This window comes from Bubalus bubalis, chromosome 9, assembly GCF_019923935.1.
Source record: "Bubalus bubalis isolate 160015118507 breed Murrah chromosome 9, NDDB_SH_1, whole genome shotgun sequence".
NCBI lineage: Eukaryota > Metazoa > Chordata > Mammalia > Artiodactyla > Bovidae > Bubalus > Bubalus bubalis.
Genome location: NC_059165.1, coordinates 80,263,978 through 80,286,162, shown reverse-complemented (window position 1 = coordinate 80,286,162; position 22,185 = coordinate 80,263,978). Strand labels below are relative to the sequence as shown.

At 43.6% G+C, this 22,185-nt stretch overlaps 1 protein-coding gene across 9 annotated transcripts in view; it reads right to left on the bottom strand.

Moving 5' to 3' along the window:
* Positions 1-22,185, bottom strand: part of SNX24 (sorting nexin 24) — a 175,213-nt gene that overhangs the window by 138,350 nt on the left and 14,678 nt on the right. The window contains exon 1 of one of the 9 annotated variants that reach the window (XM_044947819.2): positions 19,184-20,705. The exons of 6 other annotated variants lie outside the window; for them this stretch is intronic. In XM_044947819.2, coding sequence (XP_044803754.1) covers positions 19,184-19,240 — 57 coding nt within the window. In that variant the 5' untranslated portion in view covers positions 19,241-20,705. Of the gene's footprint in view, positions 1-19,183; positions 20,706-22,185 lie in introns of those variants that run through there. 2 more of the 9 variants (XM_044947813.2, XM_044947816.2) reach the window with 2 other exon arrangements.

The window sequence follows — 22,185 nt, the reverse complement described above, 5'->3', positions numbered from 1 at the left end:
GGAGGGCATGGCCACTTGCTCCAGTATCCTTGCCTGAAGAATCCCTTGGACAGAGGAACCTGGCAAGCTACAGTCAATGGGGCTGCAAAGAGTTGGACATGACTGAAGCGACATAGCACATGTGCATGCCTTCCGTATAAATACAGGCACCACATAAATACAGAGGATGAGATAGTTGAGTTGGCATCACCAACTCAATGGACATGAGTTTGAGCAAACTCCAGGAGACAGTGAAGGACAGGGAAGCCTGGCGTGATGCACTCCATAGAGTCACAAAGAGTCGGACACAACTGAGAGACTGAACCACCACCACCAGATACAGAGGTATAGGTAGAGATATATTTGTACACAATCATAACTTAATTTCATCCTCAAAATAACCATATGATGTAGTTATATAAACCCCACTCTGTAGATGAGCAAGCTGGAGCTTTAGCACAAATCGCCGAAAGTCAAACACAGTCAGAAAGATGGAATCTGAACACAGCTCTCTGACTGGGAGCGCTAAGCCTGAGATTCTCAGCTTCTCACCCTCCCCTGTGCCTGTGCATCTCCTGGGGATCTTGTGAGGATGCAGAGTGACTCCCCTAGGTCTGGCGTGGGGCCCAAGAGTACATTTCTAACAAACTCCCAGGCCTGCTGCTGCTCCATGGACCATATGCAGAGTAGCAAGGGGGTTAAAGAAACAGTTACATTTACTGGACTGATTGCATCCTACAGCTGTGACTTCTAAAAGTTGAGACTGCTGCCAGCCACACATGTCTAAAGAGTTAACCGCTTTAAAGAGAAAAACAAGCATGTTTGACCTCTATGAAACTGTGCAGGGAATTTTTTTTTTCTTTATAATTCAGAAAACACAAGCTTGTAACCTAAAACCAATTTTTAATGAAATAAAATGCATTGCCAATGTTTTGTGTGTGCACTCCTGTTGTTTTCAGCCAGAAGAGTTTCTTTGGGGTCCTACGCCCAAACCAGATGCATTCTGTGTTTCTACCAGGAAGCCATCAGAATCTATTAAAATTACTGTACGCTGATAGCAGCGGGGACATGACAAATCGCAGGCCAAGAGTCAGATACCGCAGAATGTATTTCGGGGCTTTGGGGGCAGGCCCATTTGCAACCAAATGATATTGTGCGAGGCTGGCATGCTCAGTGCATGACAAACGGATGCAATTTCAGCCCTGTCTGCGGGTCAGGGGAGATTTCTCTGATGCTGCTTGGGGTTGGTTTACAGAATTGTGCAGAGTTCCCAGATTTGAATCGCTTGGGGCTTGAGAGGGCTTCCCTTGACAAGCTACAAATAATTACACTCTACTCTTTCCATTGTACTCTATTATTTTGCCCCCTTATCTCCAGGATTTGAGCTTTTGCGAACAAGCAAGGTTGGCTTCTATTCTGACCACAGCGCAACACAACATTGTTCTTCTTTTCTGATATGATAAATAAAACAAGGCCCAGCAGACTAAACATTTTTTATCTGTCCCATTTTCCACTTTTAGAGGCAAAATTCAACTTTGGGCTCAGTTGGAAAGGGTGAGCTGGAAAAGCAGACAGGCCGCTTTCTGCAACCCTCACTTAAGGATGGGTTCCCGCAACCAGGTTATTGCAAAAGCTCATATGAAAAATGGGCGACTGACAGATGAAGAGCACATGAGCTGCAGCTTTTACAAAGTTTCTACTTCCTGTTCCCCTCCCCCTTGTCTCCAGCTCCATCCTAACAGCTCTTACTCAGATATTCAAAATAAAAAAGTTTTCCCAACTTGGGATGCAATTAGAACCAAGCTGCCCTGTCGGTGGCATGCTTCTCAGAAACACCAGAGACTCTACATCCAAGCCTATTTCACTTGTGAAAGATTTCAGAGCATAACACCCACCTTCAGGTGGCTCCTAAGGATGATACGCTGATTGTTGCTCCACATATTTTAATTAAGTAAATGTGAAGCTTTATGCCTCCTGAGAAATCTGTACGAGGGCAAGAAGCAACAGTTAGAACTGGACATGGAACAACATACTGGTTCTAAATCAGGAAAGGAGTATGTCAAGGCTGTATATTGTCACCCTACTTATTTAACTTATATGCAGAGTACATCATTTGAAATGCTGGGCCGGATGAAAGATAAACTGGAATCAAGATTGCCGGGAGAATATAAATAACCTCAGATATGCAGATGACACCACCCTTATAGAAGAAAGTGAAGAAGAACTAAAGAGCCTCTTGATGAAAGTGAAAAAGCTGACTTAAAAATCAACATTCAGAAAACTAAGATCATGGCATCCAGTCCCATCACTTCATGGCAAATAGATGGGGAAACAATGGAAACAGTGAGTGACTTTATTTTCTTGGGCTCCAAAATCACAGCAGATGGTGACTGCAGCCATGAAATTAAAAGACACTTGCTCCTTGGAAGAAAAGCTATGACCAATCTAGATGGCATACTAAGAAGCTGAGACATTACTTTGCCGACAAAGGTCCGTCTAGTCAAGGCTATGGTTTTTCCAGTAGTCATGTACGGATGTGAGAGACCAACCTAGACAGTATGTGAGATGATCAACCTAGACAGCATATTAAAAAGCAGAGACATCACTTTGCCAATAAAGGTTCATCTAGTCAAAGCTACAGTTTTTCCAGTAGTCAGGTATGGATGTGAGAGTTGGACCATAAAGAAGGCTGAGCACCAAAGAATTGATGCTTTTGAACTGTGGTGATGGAGAAGATTCTTGAGAGTCCCTTGGACTACAAGGAGATCCAACCAGTCCATCCTAAAGAAAATCAGTCCTGAATATTCATTAATTGGAAGGACTGATGCTGAAGCTGAAACTCTAGTACTTTGGCCACCTGATGCAAAGAACTGACTTGTTGGAAAAGACCCTGATGCTGGGCAAGATTGAAGGCAGGAGGAGAAGGGAATGACAAAGGACGAAATGGTTAGATGGCATCCCCAACTCAATGGACATGAGTTTGAGTAAACTCCGGGAGTTGGTGATGGACAGGGAGGCCTGACGTGCTGCAGTCCAAGGGGTCACAAAGAGTCGGACACGACTAAAACTGAACGGATGCCTTCATATTTTTCGAAAGGAAAATACAAGACTGAAGGAGGTGGTGTTTTGTTTAAACTCCAACCTCGAGAAACATTTCATAAGGTTCTAATTCCTAGAAAAGTTTATTTTAAAAAATCTATAATGATGGCTAACACTGACGCAGAGTAATCTGAACATCCTCTTTTAAACTTCGTTAGGCCTTAAGTATAGGTCAGCCCTTCACACGTACTTTTGCAACAACACTATGACACGAGTACAGAATTTCATATAATAAAGACTGTCATTTACTATCCCCATTTTAGAGACCAGGAAACAGAGGCATGGAAAGGTAAAGTAACTTGCTCTGTGAGTCATAGCAACTAAGTGGTTGCAGCTGGGAACTGAGCCGAAGAGTGACTTGAGCTGCCTTGAATACAGCTTCCTAGTTCCACAGCTCCAGCTACCCAAGGCCAGCTCAACTACAAGCATGACATAACCTTACCTGAGCAGAAACTAAGAGCCTGGAAAGCACTCAGCTTGACCATATAGACAAATAATGGTGAGATTAAATTCTCACCAGTAGTTGAAATGAATATCTTGACTTCTACTCTCCAAACCTGCCTTGTCTAGTATGGCACCACTCAAACTGCTACTGGACATCTGAAACGTGACTTGTCCCAAGGGAGGCATCCTCTAAGTGTAAAACACATCTGATTTAGAGAACTACTACAAAACATAAACTATCTCATTAATAATTTTATAGTGATGATGAGTTAAATACTATTTGGATTTACTGGCCTAAATAAAATTTATTACAATTCACCTCACCCGTTTCTTGTCACTTTTAAAAATACGTCTACTAGAAAATTTTAAATCCTATGTAGTTTGCGTTATATTTCTATTAGATGATGTGCTCTCTACTCACAGTGCCGATCTTTGCACGGCTGAGTCATCTGCACAAGTTGGTCAAAAGAAAAGCAACTCCGAGAACAGCAGTCTGCCTGGCAGGAAGCCCCCTTCCCATCCTCTCTCCCACTTTCAGAATCCTCAGGCTCTCACACCAGTGCCCCACCCCTCGCCCTTGAAGTTCTGATTTAGAAAGGGCCTTGATCTGACCCTGCTTTCCTTCTTATCGCTGGGCTTTCTCTCCCTCCTTTCACTGTCAGAGCACCTGGACGGGCCCACCCTCCATTTTTCGCACCCTGTCTCCAACTTCCCCAATTCACTGCAGCCCGACTTCCAACCCCCACGCTGAAACGGCTCCTTGAAGGTTCCTCATCCTCACTTTGTCCTCCTGACCTCTCTGTTCACTCTAGAAAAACCGCCGGGCCCCCAACCACACAGCAGGCCTTCCTACCCATGCGCTGCCACTGGGCTGACAACCAATCAGGAACTTGGAAGAGAGGGCCGGAAACCTATGTATCAAGCTCTGTGACCAAAAAAGGGCATGGCACCAACCTCCCCCTCAAAATACCATTCTCCCACCACTGGTCCCAAGGAGGATGCTCTCTCACTATCCAGGAATTCTTTGGCTCATGGCAGCTGTGCTGTGCATGGATCCTCCCTGGTGGACCGTGATTCGCCGTAGGGTCCTGTAAGCAGATAGGGTAGGGGGCCCCCTGCAGAAAGAGAACCAGGCATGGCTTGCCTTTTTTTTTTTTTTGGCCACAGCATGTAGGATCTTAGTTCCCAAACCAGGTATCAAACACACACACCCTACAGTGAAAGCGTAGAGTCTTAACCACTGGACATTCAGGGAAGTCCCTGGCATGACTTTCTTGACATTAGAGAAACCATTCTGGCCTCAGCCATTTCGTGATCCAAGGCTGGCCAAGATTCTTGTCCTTGAACATGTTTATCAATGATCATAAGGGGAGTGAGAGAAAGCAGAAACAAAGGAAAAGCCATCAAGAAACAATAGTTCAGCAATTAGAGTCCCAGTTCCTCATTAAGGGATACACATCACAATCTGATACAGTCTTAGAGCTCTGCAGGAACTAACACTCCCACCACGTGGAGGATGGAATGATGGCCTTGACCCTCCTGACCTCGATCCACTAAAGCTTGGACTCTGTGGACTTTCACCCCAATTCTATGTGAATTCTCTGCTCAAGCCCCTTTATGAACACACACGTATTCTCAGCTGAAAACTTCCCCAATTTTGCTGTCCAGGGAGACATTGCTTTGGGAAAGATTCCTGGTGTTCTCCTAACTTGCTGCGAGCCAATAAATCCTTCCTTTTCCATATCTGTGGTTTGGCTGTATCTGTTGGCTCAACATCCACCAAGACGCAAACCCAGTTTTCAGGTAACAGCCCTCTCCCCTTGCCTTTCCTGTCCAGAACCACATTGAGCCTCAGGCATCATCCAAGCGGTGGACATGTGTGAAGCCACCTTCAGGGCCCAGCCTACAGACTTGCAGACACAGTCGAAGGAATAAGAAGCCAACTCTGGGGCAAAGGTGAAAGTCTCATCTCTGGCTCCTAGGAGGAAGTGAAACTGGAACTGGTTCAGAAAGGGAAAACACAAGCGAAGCAACTGCAGGTGGGAAAGTGGGGTAGGCTTCCTGCAGACTGACGAACATGAGATTCAGAGGCGTGAGAAGCCCAGGTCCTCCAGCAACACAGGGCTTGGCGTACATTCAGACATGTAGGGCAGAGAGTGCCAAGTGAAGAGACCAGAGGTGGGGGATGCTACATTTTATTCTTGTATTTTCCTTTTTCTCTTAGTTACCCATCCCAGACAGTTTCTCAAGACCACTGTTCTGGAATCTCTCATGTCCACTTCACAGTACCGCCCAATCCAAACCTTCATCTGGTCATTTCTCCAACCCCCCACCCTAGCCTGGCCCACCACAATAGTCCCATGTGTGCATGCTAAGTTGCTTCAGCCGTGTCTGACTCTGTAACCCTATGGACTGTAGCCCGTCAGGCTCCTCTGTCCGTGGGATTCTCCAGGCAAGAATACCATAGTGGGGTGCCATGCTTTCTCCAGGGGATCTTCCAATCCAGGAATCAAACCCTCATCTCCTGTGGCTCCTGCATTGCAGGGAGATTTTTTTTACCCCTGAGCCACCAGGGGAAGCCATGCCTTAATTAATCACTAAATGAGGCTTATAGTTTCATTGAGTTAGACAAGGTCCCTGTGATCAGTTTGATTAGGTTTCTGTGATTGTGGTTTTCATTCTGTCTGCACTCTGATGGATAAGAGGCTTATCGAAGCTTCCTGATGGGAGAGACTGACTGAGGGGGAAACTGGGTCTTGTTCTGATGAGCAGAGCCATGCTCAGTCAATCTTAAATCCAATTTTCTGTTGATGGGCGGGGCTGGGTTCCCTCCCTGTTGCTGACATGAGGCTAAACTACGGTGGAGGTAGTGAAGATAATGGCGACCTCCTTCAAAAGGTCCCATGCACGCACTGCTGCACTCAGTGCCCCCGGCCCTGCAGCAGGCCACCACCAACCCACACCTCTGCTGGAGACCCCTGGACACTCACAGGCAAGTCTGGGTCAGTCTCTTGTGGGGTCACTGCTCCTTTCTCCTGGGTCCTAGTGTGCACAAGGTTTTGTTTGTGCCTTCCAAAAGTGTTTCCCCAGTCCTGCGTAAGTTCTGGCAGCTCTATGGTGGGGTTAATGGCAACCTCCTCCAAGAGGGCTTATGCCACATCCGGGTCTGTTGCACCCAGAGCCCCTGCTCCTGGAGCAGGCCACTGCTGACCCGTATCTCCACAGAAGACACTCAAACTCTCAAAGGGAGGTCTGGCTCAGTCTCTGTGGGGTCTCCTGGTGTGCACAAAGTCTTGTTTGAGACCTCTGAGCATCTCTGGCAGGTATAGGGTTTGACTCTAAATGCAATTTCACCCCTCCTACCATCTTGCTGGGGCTTCTGCTTTGCCCTTGGACACAGGGTAAAAAACATTCAGAAAACTAAGATCATGACATTTGGTCCCATCATTTCATGGCAAACAGATGGGAAAACAATGAAAACAGTGACAGACTTTATTTTCTTGGGCTCCAAAATCATTGCAGATGGTGACTGCAGCCATGATATTAAAAGAGCTTGCTCCTTGGAAGAAAAGCTATGACCAACCTAGACAGCACACCAAAAAGCTGAGACAGTTATTTGCCAACAAAGGTCCATCTAGTCAAAGCTCTGGCTTTTCCAGTAGTCATGTATGGATGTAAGAGTTGGACTATAAAGAAAGCTCAGCACCAAAGAATTGATGCTTTTGAGCTGTGGTGCTGGAGAAGACTCTTGAGAGTCCCTTGGACTGCAAGCAGATTCAACCAGTCCATCCTAAAAGAAATCAGTCCTGAATATTCATTGGAAGGACTGATATTGAAGCTCCAATACTTGGCCACCTGATGCAAAGAACTGACTCATTAGAAAAGACCATGATGATGGGCAAGATTGAAGGCGGGAAGAGAAGGGGATGACAGAGGATGAAATGATTGGATGGCATCACCAATTCGCTGGACATGAGCTTGTGCAAGCTCCAGGAATTGGTGATGGACAGGGAAGCCTGACGTGCTGCAATCCATGGGGTCGCAAAGAGTCAGACATGACTGAGTGACTGAACTGAACAGAAATAAGGCTTTCGTGCATGCTAAGTCACTTCACTCATGTCTGACTCTTTGTGGCTCTCTGGACTGTAGCCTTTCAGGCTCCTCTGTCCATGGACTTTTCCAGTTAAGAGTACTGGAATGGGTTGCCACGACCTCCTCCAGGGGATCTTCTCAACCCAGGAATTGAACCTGCATCTCTTACATTTCCTGCATTAGGAAATCAACCCCTTTTGGAAACATTCTGTACATCAAGGTTAAGTTTAATGAACATGATGTCCTCATTTTCATGTCACTACACTGTGCAGAAATATGATCTGCAGCCCTGTTTCTCTCATATTAAGGTTTTTAAAATATCATTTATTTCTTTAAATATGTACATAATAGGAAACCAAAAAACACAAGAAGCAAAAAACAAAAGTCATCCATAATCACAAGCAGTTTACTATTTGATGTGCCCTTCCAGCTTTCATACGTATCCTGCTTTTTCACACATCATGAATATTTACCATTTCCAGACTCCAAAGTGTAAAAGGTACTCAGCTGTGTCCGACTCTTTGCAACCCATGGACTACATAGTCCATGGAATTCTCCAGGCCAGAATACTGGAGTGGGTAGCCGTTTTCTTCTCCAGGGGATCTTCCCAACCCAGGAATTGAACTAGGGTCTCCTGCATTGCAGTCAGATTCTTTACAAGATAAGCAAGGTCCCAAAGCTACGGGTATTTTGATAATCAAGAACACACTGCTGCTGCTGCTGCTAAGTCGCTTCAGTCGTGTCCGACTATGTGCCACCCCATAGACAGCAGCCCACTAGGCTTCCCCATCCCTGGGATTCTCCAGGCAAGAACACTGGAGTTGGTTGCCATTTCCTTCTCCAATGCATGAAAGTAAAAAAGTGAAAGTGAAGTTGCTCAGTCGTGTCCGACTCTTAGTGACCCCGTGGACTGCAGCCTTCCAGGCTTCTCCGTCCATGGATTTTCCAGGCAAGAGTACTGGAGTGGGGTGCCATTGCCTTCTCCGAAGAACACATTACACCAACTCAATCCAGAAGGAAAAAAGAAATGTAACCCTGCCTTGCTTGGTGACAAAAATTTCAGAAAAGACAAAAATGGCAAAGGGCCTCTAGATAAAGATAATGGCAGAATTATGATTAAAATACTACATTCCCTTAACGTTCAATATAAAAATGAGACATAAAGCAATAGAGTAGACAAAGTACAATGCTTCTAGGAGGATTCACTGTCCACCTAAACTATTAAAGTATTAGCAAGAAGGTATGTTCCCACTGAGTTACTTAACAATGCATTCCTATAGGACAGCCAAGACATTCACACTCAGTTGTTATTAAACACATCCACATCCATGCCTCCCTTTATACTTCCTTCTGCCCCTCTGCTGCCAACCTACTGAACGAGTCCTGATGGTTTAGCATGTCCATGCCTGAAATGCTGCCTTTTTAAAAAAATTAATTATAACAAAGATATTTACAAATGGGTGAATTCATTAGCTTTACTTTTTATCATGCATTGTCACTTCAGGACATCTAGAAAGTCTAGATGTTGCAAAATAAAGAATGAACCTTGTCCACAATAAACATAGGTACTTTACAAAAATGCACATACAGACTTACGTTGTTTACTCACTAACTTGTGTCTGACTCTTTGCAGCCCCGTAGACTGCAGCACGGAGAAGGCAATGGCAACCCACTCCAGTACTCTTGCCTGGAGAATCCCATGGACGGAGGAGCCTGGTGGGCTGCTGTCTATGGGGTCGCACAGAGTCGGACATGACTGAAGCGACCTAGCAGCAGCAGCAACAGCAGAATGCAGCACGTCAGGCTTCCCTCTCCTAAACTATCTCCTGGAGTTTGCTCAAACTCATGTTCATTGAGTCGGGGATGTCATCCAACCATCTCATCCTCTGTCATCCCCTTCTCCTCCTGACCTCGATCTTTCCCAGCATCAGGGTCTTTTCTAGTGAGTCAGTTCTTCGCATCAGGTGGCCAATGTTTTGGAGCTTCAGCTTCAGCATCAGTCCTTCCAATGAATATTCAGGACTGATTTCTTTTAGGATGGACTGGTTGGATCTCCTTGTAATCCAAAGACTCTCAAGAGTCTTCTCCAACATCAAAGTTCAAAAGCATCAATTCTTTGGTGTTCAGTGTTCTTTATAGTCCAACTCTCACATCCATACCTGACTACTGGAAAAACTGTAGCTTTGACTAGATGAACCTTTGTTGGCAAAGTGATGTCTCTGCTTTTTAATATGCTGTCTAGAGTGGTCACAGCTTTTCTTCCAAGGAGCAAATATCTTTTAGTTTCATGGCTGCAGTCACTGTCCGCAGTGATTTTGGAGCCCAAGAAAATTAAATCTGCCACTGTTTCCACTTTTCCCCCTTCCATTTACCATGAAGGGATGGGACCAGATGCCATGATCTTAGTTTCTTTTGAATGTTGAGTTTCAAACCAGCTTTTTCCCTCTCCTCTTTCACCTTCATCAAGAGGTTCTTTAGTTCCTCTTTACTTTCTGCCATTAGAGTTTCATCAGCATATCTGAGATTATTGGTACTTCTCCTGGCAATCTCTACGGTTATAACTGAAAACTGTCTTCTAGATATGGAGATATTACTTACCGGCACCAGGTAGGTGATATGGAGATATCTATTTCTGCATAAAGTTATCAGATTTCACAGTTTCACAGTTTCCAATCCCATTCTTACTTGACATTGGTGATGGGCGGTCTCTCCTCTCCACCCCCAAGCAATTCAGACATTCCACCTACTGGAATGTGCCCTCCTCTCCCCGCCAACCTTCGAGAGTGGAATGGACTTTGACGCCTCAACATTGCTGGTGGTCACCCTCCAGGAGAAATAAAAAACGGCAGTCCTCCACAGGGACCTCTGATGCCGGGCTCAGCCCCAGGCACCTGGAGTCCTTCACTCTCCACTCACCATGACCTCCTGCACACCAGACATTGCTCTCTTCCTATCTCCCATCACATAAATTCATTTTCATGTTTTTAACTTGGGTGGGGGGGGGGGGGGTCCTTCACAAAAGCCTTATCCTTTCCATATGCTTATTTAGATCCTACCTACACTTCAGAATGCAGCATAAGCCCAATTCCTGGTAGGAAGCCTTCCTAGTACTTCAGTCCGCACTGATGCCATTCTCAAAACCTCCATTCAGTACCCCTTGTTGCTTCCCTACATATTATCATAAAGCATTCACTGTAGCTTCATGAGTGCTGAGTCATATGTGGGGACTAAACTGCAAACTCCTTGAGGGTTAAAATCATGCCTTATTGTTATCAGGTGCCCAGAGTGGGCACCAAGCAGGCATTCGAAGACTTGATTTACTAAGTTATATTGATTAATTATGCTACTTTATAAGAGATAAAAGCTTTGATTCCTTTATATGTTAAGGCTAAGAGCACAAGAGGTTAAAAGGCAGTCACCATTAACCATCTCCATCTATCTTTCATGGAACTATCCCTAAAAATGAACTGTTACAATGTTATGAATATATTAACTAAGCAACTGATTAGTTCAAATTATGTTAAGGGACTTTCAAAGACTAATGTTTCTTTATTTTTATATAAACTGATGCTAAAACAAATGCTAAACAAATGTTAGAAAATATCTCTAACATAAAGCAAATGCTGCTTTTTAAAACTCTCCAAATCTAAAAACCTGGAAAATATATACTTTCAAAATGGCAATATGGAAGCCATTGAGAATCAAGGGCCTACCCACATTCATTTAAGAACAGCCCATACATCACTTGAGGAACATCAGTGGGATTGCTTAGAAGGCAAAAATACTAAATGGGGCAAGGAAACTCAGGAAGAAAGTCATAGCTCTACAGTTCTGTGTCTGGCCAGGAGGTGTTCCTGCACAGACCCAGGGGAGCCAAAGGAAGCAAACACTGGACAAATCAAACAGAAGAAGCGCTTAGTCTACTTTTCACATAATATTAACACACACACGATTTTAAATCATTTTTCATTATTATTATTTAATAAAACTTTTCCTGGAACTTTTGGTTCCACGCACACATAGACGCTAAGTCACTTCAGTCGTGTCCAACTCTCTGCAACCCCATGGACTGTAGCCCGCCGGGCTCCTGTGTCCATGGAATTCTCTAGGCAAGAACTCTGCAGTGGGCTGCCCTCCTCCAGGACCTCTTCCCAACCCAGGGGTTATACCCGTGAATCTTATGTCTCCTGCAGTGGCAGGCAGGTTCTTATCACTAGCACTACCCTGTTCTATACCCGTATTCAATATGAGAATGTTTCCTATATTTTAACTCTGCACATTACTGGACATTAACGCTTACAAGACACTTCCTCCAATGAGCAAAATTCATTCTCAGATGAGCTATATCCCCGGTACCGAGTTTCTGTCTCAAGTTCCTCTCCAGTGTTTAATAGCAATACTGGAAAACTCTTTGGTTGCTCAAACTCCCAGTGAACTGGGTGCATAGCTTCCAAATATGACTCCAAATTCCAGGAACTTCCCACATGGTACTAGATAATGCCCCTCCACCATCACCACTTGGGCAGCAACAAGGCTAGAGCCCTTAGGGTCCAGCTGGTTCAGGGGGAGCCCTGCTCACGGGGGCTGCTGGCACATTGGTCCCAACAAGAATAACTCTACACACACCTCTCACAATGCGAGAATCACAGCACTCTTCATTATAATCTCCAGACAGAAGGCTTATGTGCAATCTACCTGGCAGGCCAAACAGTTTCCTCCTGTGCGCTGTAAACTCCAAGGGATTTGAACCCCTGGGCACATGGCACTGAGCAGGAAAGCAGGTATGCCCAGGCCAGAGGTAGAGAAGATATGTGAAAAGGGGAAACACGCACTTTTTGTGAGCTGCTGCAATAAAGAAATCTATCACTCTCCTCCTTTTTTTCGGATCCAGGATAGTAACAGTGACTATTTTTTACTATATATCCAGCACCATACTATGTGCTTTTCATTTATTATTTCAGTTACATATTTATCCTCAAGATTCATGGTGCCAGCATTCCCGCAACCTTATGAATGAGGAGACTGCATGAAGAGGCTGATCCAGGTGAGCACCCAGCTCGGGGTTAGCTTCAAGACCAGACACTTTCTGTCCCACTGTACTCCCCTTAGAATGCATAGCTCAGTTTAGTCACTCAGTCATGTCTGACTCTTTGCAACCCCATGGGCTGCAGCATGCCAGGCTTCCCTGTCCATCACCAACTCACAGAGCGTGCTCATGTTTATTGAGTTGGTCATACCATACAACCATCTCATCCTCTGTTGTCCCCTTATCCTCCTGCCTTCAATCTTTCCCAGCATCAGGATCGTTTCCAATGAGTCAGTTCTTCACATCAAGTAGTCAAAGTATTGAAGCTTCCACTTCAGCATCAATCCCTCCAATGAATATTCAGGACTGATTTCCTTTAGGATGGACTGGTTGGATCTCGTTGTCCAAGGGACTCTCAAGAGTCTTCTCCAACACCACAGTTCAAAAGCATCAATTCTTCAGTGCTCAGCTTTCTTTATAGTCCAACTCTCACATCCATACACGATTACTGAAAAAACCATAGCTTTGACTAGACGGACCTTTGTGGGCAAAGTAATGTCTCTGCTTTTTAATATACTAAGTTTGTCATAGCTTTTCTTCCAAGTAGCAAGCAGTTACCATCTGCAATGATTTTGGAGCCCAAGAAAATAAAGTCACTCACTGTTTCCATTGTTTCCCCATCTATTTGCCATGAAGTGATGGGACTGGATGCCATGATCTTAATTTTCTGCATTTTGAGTTTTAAGCCAACTTTTTCACTCTCGGCTTTCACTTTCATCAAGAGGCTCTTTAATTCTTCTTTGCTTTCTGCTATAAGGGTCGTGTCATCTGCATATCTGAAGTTATTGATATTTCTCCCGGAAATCTTGATTCCAGCTCGTGCTTCATCCAGCCCAGCATTTCACATGATGTACTCTGCATGTAAGTTAAATAAGCAGGGTGACAATATACAGCTTTGACACACTCCTTTCCTGATTTGGAACCAGTCTGTTGTTCCATGTCCAGTTCTAACTGTTGCCTCTTGACTTGCATATAAATTTCCCAGGAGGCAGGTCAGGTGGTCTGGTATTCCCATCTCTTTAAGAATTTTCCACAGTTTATTGTGATCCACACAGTAAAAGGCTTTGGCGTAGTCAATAAAACAAAAGGAGATGTTTTTCTGGCACTCTCTTGCTTTTTTGATGATCCAACGGATGTTGGCAATTTGATCTCTGGTTCCTCTGCCTTTTCTAAATCCAGCTTGAACATCTGGAAGTTCATAGTTCACATACTGTTGAAGCCTGGCTTGGAGAATTTTGAGCATTACTTTGCCAGCATGTGAGATGAGTGCGGTAGTTTGAGTCTTCTTTGGCATTGCCTTTCTTTGGGATTGGAATGAAAACTGACCTTTTCCAGTCTTGTGGCCACTGCTGAGTTTTCTAAATTTGCTGGTATATTGAGTGCAACATTTTCACACAATCATCTTTTAGGATTTGAAATAGCTCAACTGGAATTCCATCACCTCCACTAGCTTTGTTCATAGTGATGCTTCCTAAGGCCCACTTGACTTTGCATTCCAGGATGTCTGGATCTAGATGGGTGATCACATCATCATGGTTTTCTGGGTGGTGAAGATCTTTTTTGTATAGTTCCTCTGTGTATTCTTGCCACCTCTTCTTAATATCTTCTGCTTCTGTTAGGTCCATACCATTTCTGTCCTTAATTGTGCTCATCTTTGCAAGAAATGTTCCCTTGGTATCTCTAATTTTCTTGAAGAGATCTATAGTCTTTCCCATTCTATTATTTTCCTCTATTTCTTTGCACTGATTACTAAGGAAGGCTTTCTTATCTCTCCTTGATATTCTCTGGAACTCGGCATTCAAATGGGTATATCTTTCCTTTCCTCCTTTGCCTTTCACTTCTCTTCTTTTCTCAGCTATTTGTAAGGCCTTGTCAGACAACCATTTTGCTTTTTTGCCTTTCTTTTTCTTAGGGATGGTCTTGATCACTGCCTCCTGTACAATGTCACGAACCTCCATCCATACTTCTTCAGGCACTCTATCTATCAGGTCCATGACTCTGTTTGTCACTTCCACTGTACAATCATATACACTGGTATGCTGCTACTGCTGCTAAGTCACTTCAGTCCTGCCCGACTCTGTGTGACCCCATAGACGGTAACCCACCAGGCTCCCCTTCCCTGGGATTCTCCAGGCAAGAACACTGGAGTGGGTTGCCATTTCCTCCTCCAATGCATGAAAGTGAAAAGTGAAAGTGAAGTCGCTCAGTCGTGTCTGACTCTTAGCGACCCCATGGACTGCAGCCCACCAGGCTCCTCCATCCATGGGATTTTCCAGGCAAGAGTACTGGAGTGGGGTGCCATTGCCTTCTCCATACACTGGTATACAGCTATGGTTTTTCCAGTAGTCATGTATGGATGTGAGAGCTGAGTGCCGAAGAATTGATGCTTTTGAACTTTGGTGTTGGAGAAGACTCTTGAGAGTCCCTTGGACTGCAAGGAGATCCAACCAGTCCATCCTAAAGGAAATTAGTCCTGAATATTCACTTACAGGACTGATGCTGATGCTGAAATTCCAGTACTTTGGCCACCTGATGTGAAGAACTGACTCACTGGAAAAGACCCTGCTGCTAGGAAAGATTGAGGGCAGGAGGAGAAGGGGATGACAGAGGACGAGATGGTTGGATGGCATCACCAACGTGATGGACATGAGTTTGAATAAGCTCTGGGCATTGGTGATGGACAGGGAAGCCTAGCATGTTGCAGTCCAAGGGGTTGCAAAGAGTCAGACACAACTGAGCGACTGAACTGAACTGACTGGTCTGCATATCTCAGGTTATCAATATTTCTCCCTGCAATCTTGATTCCAGCTTGTGCTTCATCCAGTCTAGAATTTCACATGATGTACTCAGCATATAAGTTAAATAAGCAAGGTGACAATATACAGCCTTGATGTACTCCTTTCCCAATTTGGAACCAGTCCATTGTTCCATAAGCCTCAAGCAAATGATGTGAAAATATTAAAAGGAGATTTTTTAGAACTGCATATCCACACGGCCAATCCGTGAGACTCATCTACTTTTTCCCCATCAAAACGAAGTCATAATAGTTGAGCTCTCAAGTTCTAAACAAACTTTATTCATGGCACCAAATTTTGCATTTGGTAAAACTTTATCATTAATTGGTTTTGATGGAGTGCATCTACTGGACATGAGAAAGTTCTAAACAGTTCATGAATAAAACAAATATAGGTCAAACTTGAATTCAACTTCATGAATCCCAAATCCCTTTGCTACACTGGAATTTCTATCAAATATTTACTTGAAAGGCATTATTTTTGTTGTTTTTGTTTTGCTTTGGTGGTAAAGAGAAGGATCAGGAGAGGGGGTTACAGTATCAAATGTATTCAAATCAGAAATCCCACAAAAGCTTAACTCAGGGAACTCGCCATAGAAATCCAACATGTAGGTTTAAATTTTTAGAAACAAATGCCAAAAACTAACTACTACAGAACCAATCACATGTTAAGGGATTTACACCTATTATTTCATTTGATTAAAATAATCCCAAATGGATATAAACAGTTTCTATTATCCCTATTTATGGGAGCCAGAGCTCAGAGGATTTAAACAACTGGAGACCATTAAACACATGGTTGGAGAGTGGCTGGAAGGCATCCAAGGTCCACTCTTCAGTGGTATTGCTACTTCCCTTCTTATGAAAGTCCTCTCAAGGAGGTCAAGGTTACATAATAAACATAAGTATCTGCCTCATTCACAAAAGCTGGCTCTCATTCTGTATGGTCCATGGGGCTAAGTCACATCATTCATGTCTGACTCTTTATGACCCTGACTGTAGCCCACCAGGCCCGGGCCTCTGTCCATGGGATTCTCCAGGCAAGAATACTGGAGCGGGTTGCCATGCCCTCCTCCAGGGGATCTTCCCCACCCATGGATTGAACCTGCATCTCTCTTGTCTCCTGCATTGACAGGTGGGTTTTTTACCACTAGCACCACCTGGGATGTCCCATGCTGTATGGGCCAGTATTAAAACAAGCAGAACACGCTGATACTGGTCAGCACCCAAGGACACACATCAATTTTCCTTGCTACTTGGACAATCGCATCCATTAAACGCTCCCTGGTTTCCCCAGGGAGCATTTAGATAGCAAGGAAACTTGGAAGGCCCTGGTCCTGGCTGTCTTTCACACAGGCTTCTACACTGCGTAGTACCTGGCTTTCAGAGAAGGACGGAGCTAAGGTGTGAAGGCAGAGAGAGGCTTGATTACAGTGGCGATTCTTTTTGCACTAAATGTAATCTGAGGCAGACATCTTGCCAGACAGTTCACATGCCTCATGCCATTTAATACTGGCAATGACTTTACGGTGAGGTATTACTGTTCACCTGTTTTAAAGATGAGAAGATTGAGGTTAACAGTTTGCTCACATTTAAGCTTATTATCATAAATGTAGTTATACATTTAGCTCTCCATGAAGTGACACAAGATTAGTTGATTACATGGTGTTCACAAACAGGAAGAATCTTCTGAACAAGAGTTCTGGAATTTCTTGATGGTTTTGGAAAGAAACTGCTCAAAGTAATGGCATTTCTGGTACCCCGTGCAACACAGGGTGTACTGCGGCCTTCAGGAACCACAGGTCGGGTAGTTCCTTGGTGGTCCACTCTATTACTACCAAGGACCTGGATTCAATTCCTGGTCAGGGAACTAAGATTCCACAAGCCTCACAGCCAAAAGGAAAAAGAACCACTGGCTGAATAAATGAGTGTAAGTAAATACTGCTACTGCTAAGTCACTTCAGTCGTGTCCAACTCTGTGCGACCCCAGAAACGGCAGCCCACCAGGCTCCCCTGTCCCTGGGATTCTCCAGGCAAGAACACTGGAGTGGGTTGCCATTTCCTTCTCCAATGCATGAAAGTGAAAAGTGAAAGTGAAGTCGCTCAGTTGTGTCTGACTCTTAGTGACCCCATGGACTGCAGCCTACCAGGCTCCTCCACCCATGGGATTTTCCAGGCAAGAGTACTGGAGTGGGGTGCCATCGCCTTCTCCAAAGTAAATACTAGGGCTGATGAAATTGAGCCTCACACTCCACATCTCCATGCCTGCTTCCCCAGCCCGCACCCATCGCCCCCTCACGGCTCTGGCCTGTGCCTGCTACTCATGCTGGGCTCTCCCTGCCAGCCCCCTTGAGGCCCTACACAGCACCCTGTGCACAGACGTGCTCACCCTAATCACATGAACTCTGACCTAAGCTTCCAATAAAGCAGACTGTCAGCCTCCGCAGTCAGATCACAGAAAGATCACTTAGACTGATCTTCTAGATCACAGAAAGATGAACTCCACAGAACTTTTCTAGACCCAGAACTAACTAAAGAAGCAAGCCCTGGCCGAAGAAGCAGCTTCTAACACGAAATCCAGGTTATAATGACATTTACTCAAACTGGTGTCATCTGAACCTGGCTAAAGCTGATGAGTCAGAAGTCAAAAGCTCTACTTCTGCTCAGAGCAAAGTGCAAGAATGGGTCTGGGTGGGGACTGGCCCAGCCCCACTGCCAGGTCAGAGCCATGTGCTAAAACACAGATTTAGCTTTGGCTGTCTGACTTCTTACAAAAAGACCTTTTTATATCAGGAGAAAGAAGGAAAGCAATTCAGTTTTACCTGCAAACACTGTTAAGAGACTATGGTGAAGGAGAGGGGCTGGAATTTCATCAGGCACTCAGTGATCAATCGATAGCAGTTGTAAAAACTGGTTGTTTGGCCACACAATCAACATTCTTCATTTATTTTTACATATGGGATGATAAGCACACTTCAGATGTCATTCTCTAATTTGAAAGCATTGCAAGAGTCTATTGATAATGCTTTTGAAAATTAATTCACTTAAAAAGATACAAATGAACTTATTTACAAGATAGAAATGGACCCACAGACATAGAAAACAAACTAATCGTTCCCAAGAGGGAAAGGGGAGGATAAATGAGTTTGGGATTAAAATATACATACTACTATATATAAAATAAACAAGCAACAAGGACCTACTGTATAGCACAGGGAACTATACTCAATATCTTGTAACAACCTATAAGGGAAAATAATCTGAAAAAGAATATATATATATATATATATATAACTGAATCATTGTGCTGTATATCTGATACTAACAGAACGTTGTAAATCACTAAATAAATAAATACAATAAAAATCTAAGATAAATAAAAAACAATCATTCATTTAAAGCAGCAAATAAAATATGAAACTACTCAAAGGTGGAAACATTTCCTAATAGATGAAAGCAAGGTAAAATATTTGATGACATAGTAAACTCTACTGGCAAAAATTTAATTAGAAGGATTAGAAATAACAATAGCTGCCCCACACAGCGAGTCCCATGGGGTCCTTGAGAGGAAACTGAGGCCAGCGCTTTAGGGAGCCAGGGGAGGGTGACGACGAGTTCCCTGGCTGGGAAGTTACAAGTCAGAACGTGGAACCAGATCCATTTCACTCCAAAGCTTGCTAGCGACTTACTTGCCTTAGAAGTTCCTCAAACTTGCTGACGTCACGAACGCTTTTCTTAAGTTCCATTTGTTCATGGATCCAAAGACTTAAGAGGGTTTTAAGCACTCAGTCATAGGTGTACTTCAGCTGAATCGGAATATAAATCAGCCTTTAAAGCTTTAAGACAAACCTGACGTTTCTCCTTCATGCTAAATATACACTCTACAGGGCGTCTTTTTCAAAACCAGCTACTCCGTAGTTTGCCGGCTTAGCTACAATTTAAAATCACCTGAAGGGCTCAACCTTCAGGTTCAACCAAAGCCTGGGCCTTAGCTGCACCTGAGAATCTCTGGGAGTGGAGCGTGAAATTTCTCTTAAGAACCAATGACTTCTGCTATTAAGATGTGCTGAGGCAAGTGACCTGCCTTAGTGATCTCTACAAGCATTGTGGGGACACTTTTAGTGCAGTTCAGAATCACCCAGGGGACTTTAAAAAATTCCAGCGTTCAACCCATGCTCCAGACCCATCTAACTCTGAGGGTGGGACCGGGCGTCTCTAGCTTATAAAGATCTCCAGGTGATTCCGAAGTGCAGCAAGAGCTGAGCACCACAGCTTTAGCAGCTAATTGTTCGCACCGGAAGTTCAGTCCCTCCTTTGGACAGCATCCCAGTGAATCATCCACCAGCAGCACTGTCACATCAACCACTGGGCTTTTTCTCCAACTCCCTGCCTTGTCCCAAGGTCGTTGCTGACACCCCAGTCTTCCCACCTGTCAGTCACAAGTGTCTGTCCACTTACGAGTAACACTGCCTGCCTCTCCGCTCGGTCCTTCCGAATCATTCCTGCTATTGAATGATTCATCTCATACACACAGGGAACATGGGTCATTCTCTCACCACTTTCAATTTTATTATCTCCACTTCCTTTTCTCACTTATTCACATTTTCAACACTGTCACTTCTTCTGACCTTGTTGACCATATGAGGTTGAGGCTGTTCTGGGCACTGAAACCTGGGCGGAAAGCTACAGTGTGGCTGAAACTAACCCGACATCCCAGGACTCTGCCATTCACTGGCGGGGGGCAGAGCTGTTATCCTCTTTGCTCTAGACCAGTGGTCCCAACCTTTTTGGCACCAGGGATCAGTTTCCTGGAAGCCAATTTTTCTACAGATGGTGGTGGGTGGGGGCAGGAGGAACGGTTTCAGGATGATTCAAGTGTATTACACTTATTGTGCACTTTATACCTATTATTACATCAGCTCCAAGGTCAGATCAGCAGGCATTAAATCCCGGAGGTTGGGGACCCCTGCTCTAGAGGGTAGTTCTGCTTACAGCTGTAAATGTTCACATGAAAAGTCTTAAAATAGAGGAGCTTTGGGCTCCCTTTCCTTGAGAAGCAAAGCTCAGAAGGTTATCCCCAAATTCCCAAAGCACACTGTTTGATTGATAACAAATATTCACAGTTTAGAAGAATAAAAACCTTTGCACATTTCAGTTCTAAACTTCTGAATGATGTAAACCTTCTTACAAAGGACATAAGTGAAAAAAACTACACTGAAAACAAAATGCTTTCTTTTCAGCAACATTTATATGCAAAAGAAGCAGCATTCATTATGAAGATATTCTCTCAAAGAGCAAGTCGTGTGTTGATTAAAGTTTCCAAAAAACATATACTACTTTGGACTACTAATGAATGGCTGACAAAAGAAATCCACATCTTTACTGTGAAAACCATCCCTCTTCTAGGCACATACATCAGTTAAAAAAAAAAAGTTCATGGAACTGAAGAAATGTGTTTGCTTGATAAAATACTTCCTGTACTACGTAAGACTTCGTTCATTACTTTGCCAAATGTTTTCCATGCTCTCAGATTATTTCTGCAAAACCGTCAATAGAAAACCTGCAGACAATAAATTCAGAGTCTACGGTGAGAAAAACAGATCTAACTTCCCTAGAAATTATAAGATAAAATGTAGCAATAATTTACTCCAATAATTTTTATGGGAGTGATCAAGACTATTGATTTTTAAAATAAGGTGTCCACCAGAGTCCTAAGTTAATTTCAATCCTCTACCTAATAATTGGTAGTTGAGAAGGAATTTTAGGATAATATTTAAAAGTTAATTAAAAACAGGGTAAGCATTCATGTCAGTCAAGCATGGCCTCTGCTCTAAATGCATTCAAATGCATGTCACCTGGACCTGTAACACAGCACTGTAAAAAATTTTGGTCAATATAAATCAAATGCACACTAATTTATTCAGCAGGTTTCCTGGTATCTGAATCAACATTAGAAATCTAACCAGTATTTGTTATTCTGCTATTGACAAAAGGAAGCATATTTAAATGATAACAAGTACTCATGGGTGTCATTTGGAAGTTAAATTGTTCCCCAAGGACAGTCTCTGTAAACATCTACATTTAAAGGTCATTTACCACCAAATTATGGACAACTGTTGCATTTATTAGCACAAGCTCGATAGTTTGGAAGCTGCAGCCATCAATTTTTACTGTCAATGAGATCTAATTGTTCACTAACAATAAACAAGGAAAACAGACCATCTCTATAAACTTTTATTCCCTGCACTATGATCACTTTTCAAGAATGGAGGTACAAACTTTCCACAGTATGTATTTGAAGAGCAAACTTTCCAACTGCAGGAAGGACTAAATCATAGTTTAAAATAAATCTCAGATAATAAAATATAAAAGCTCATCTTCTCATGTTACTTTCATCTGAACAACAGCAAAAGGAACAACATCACCATGTTTATATATGGATAAAGTGTCTGATTTTACTTTTAGAAGGAAATGTGATGGTTAATTTCAGCATGAGGTGCCCAGGAATTCAGTTAAATATTACTCTAGGTGTTTCTATGAAAGTGTTTTGGGATGAGATTAATATTTAAACTGGTAGATTGAATAAAGCACGTTGCCCTCCATAATGTGACAGGCCTCTTTGGATTTTGGACACAGTATATCCTGGTCCCTTTACCAATAATCTAAAAAGCTGCTAGTTTTGAGTGGACGC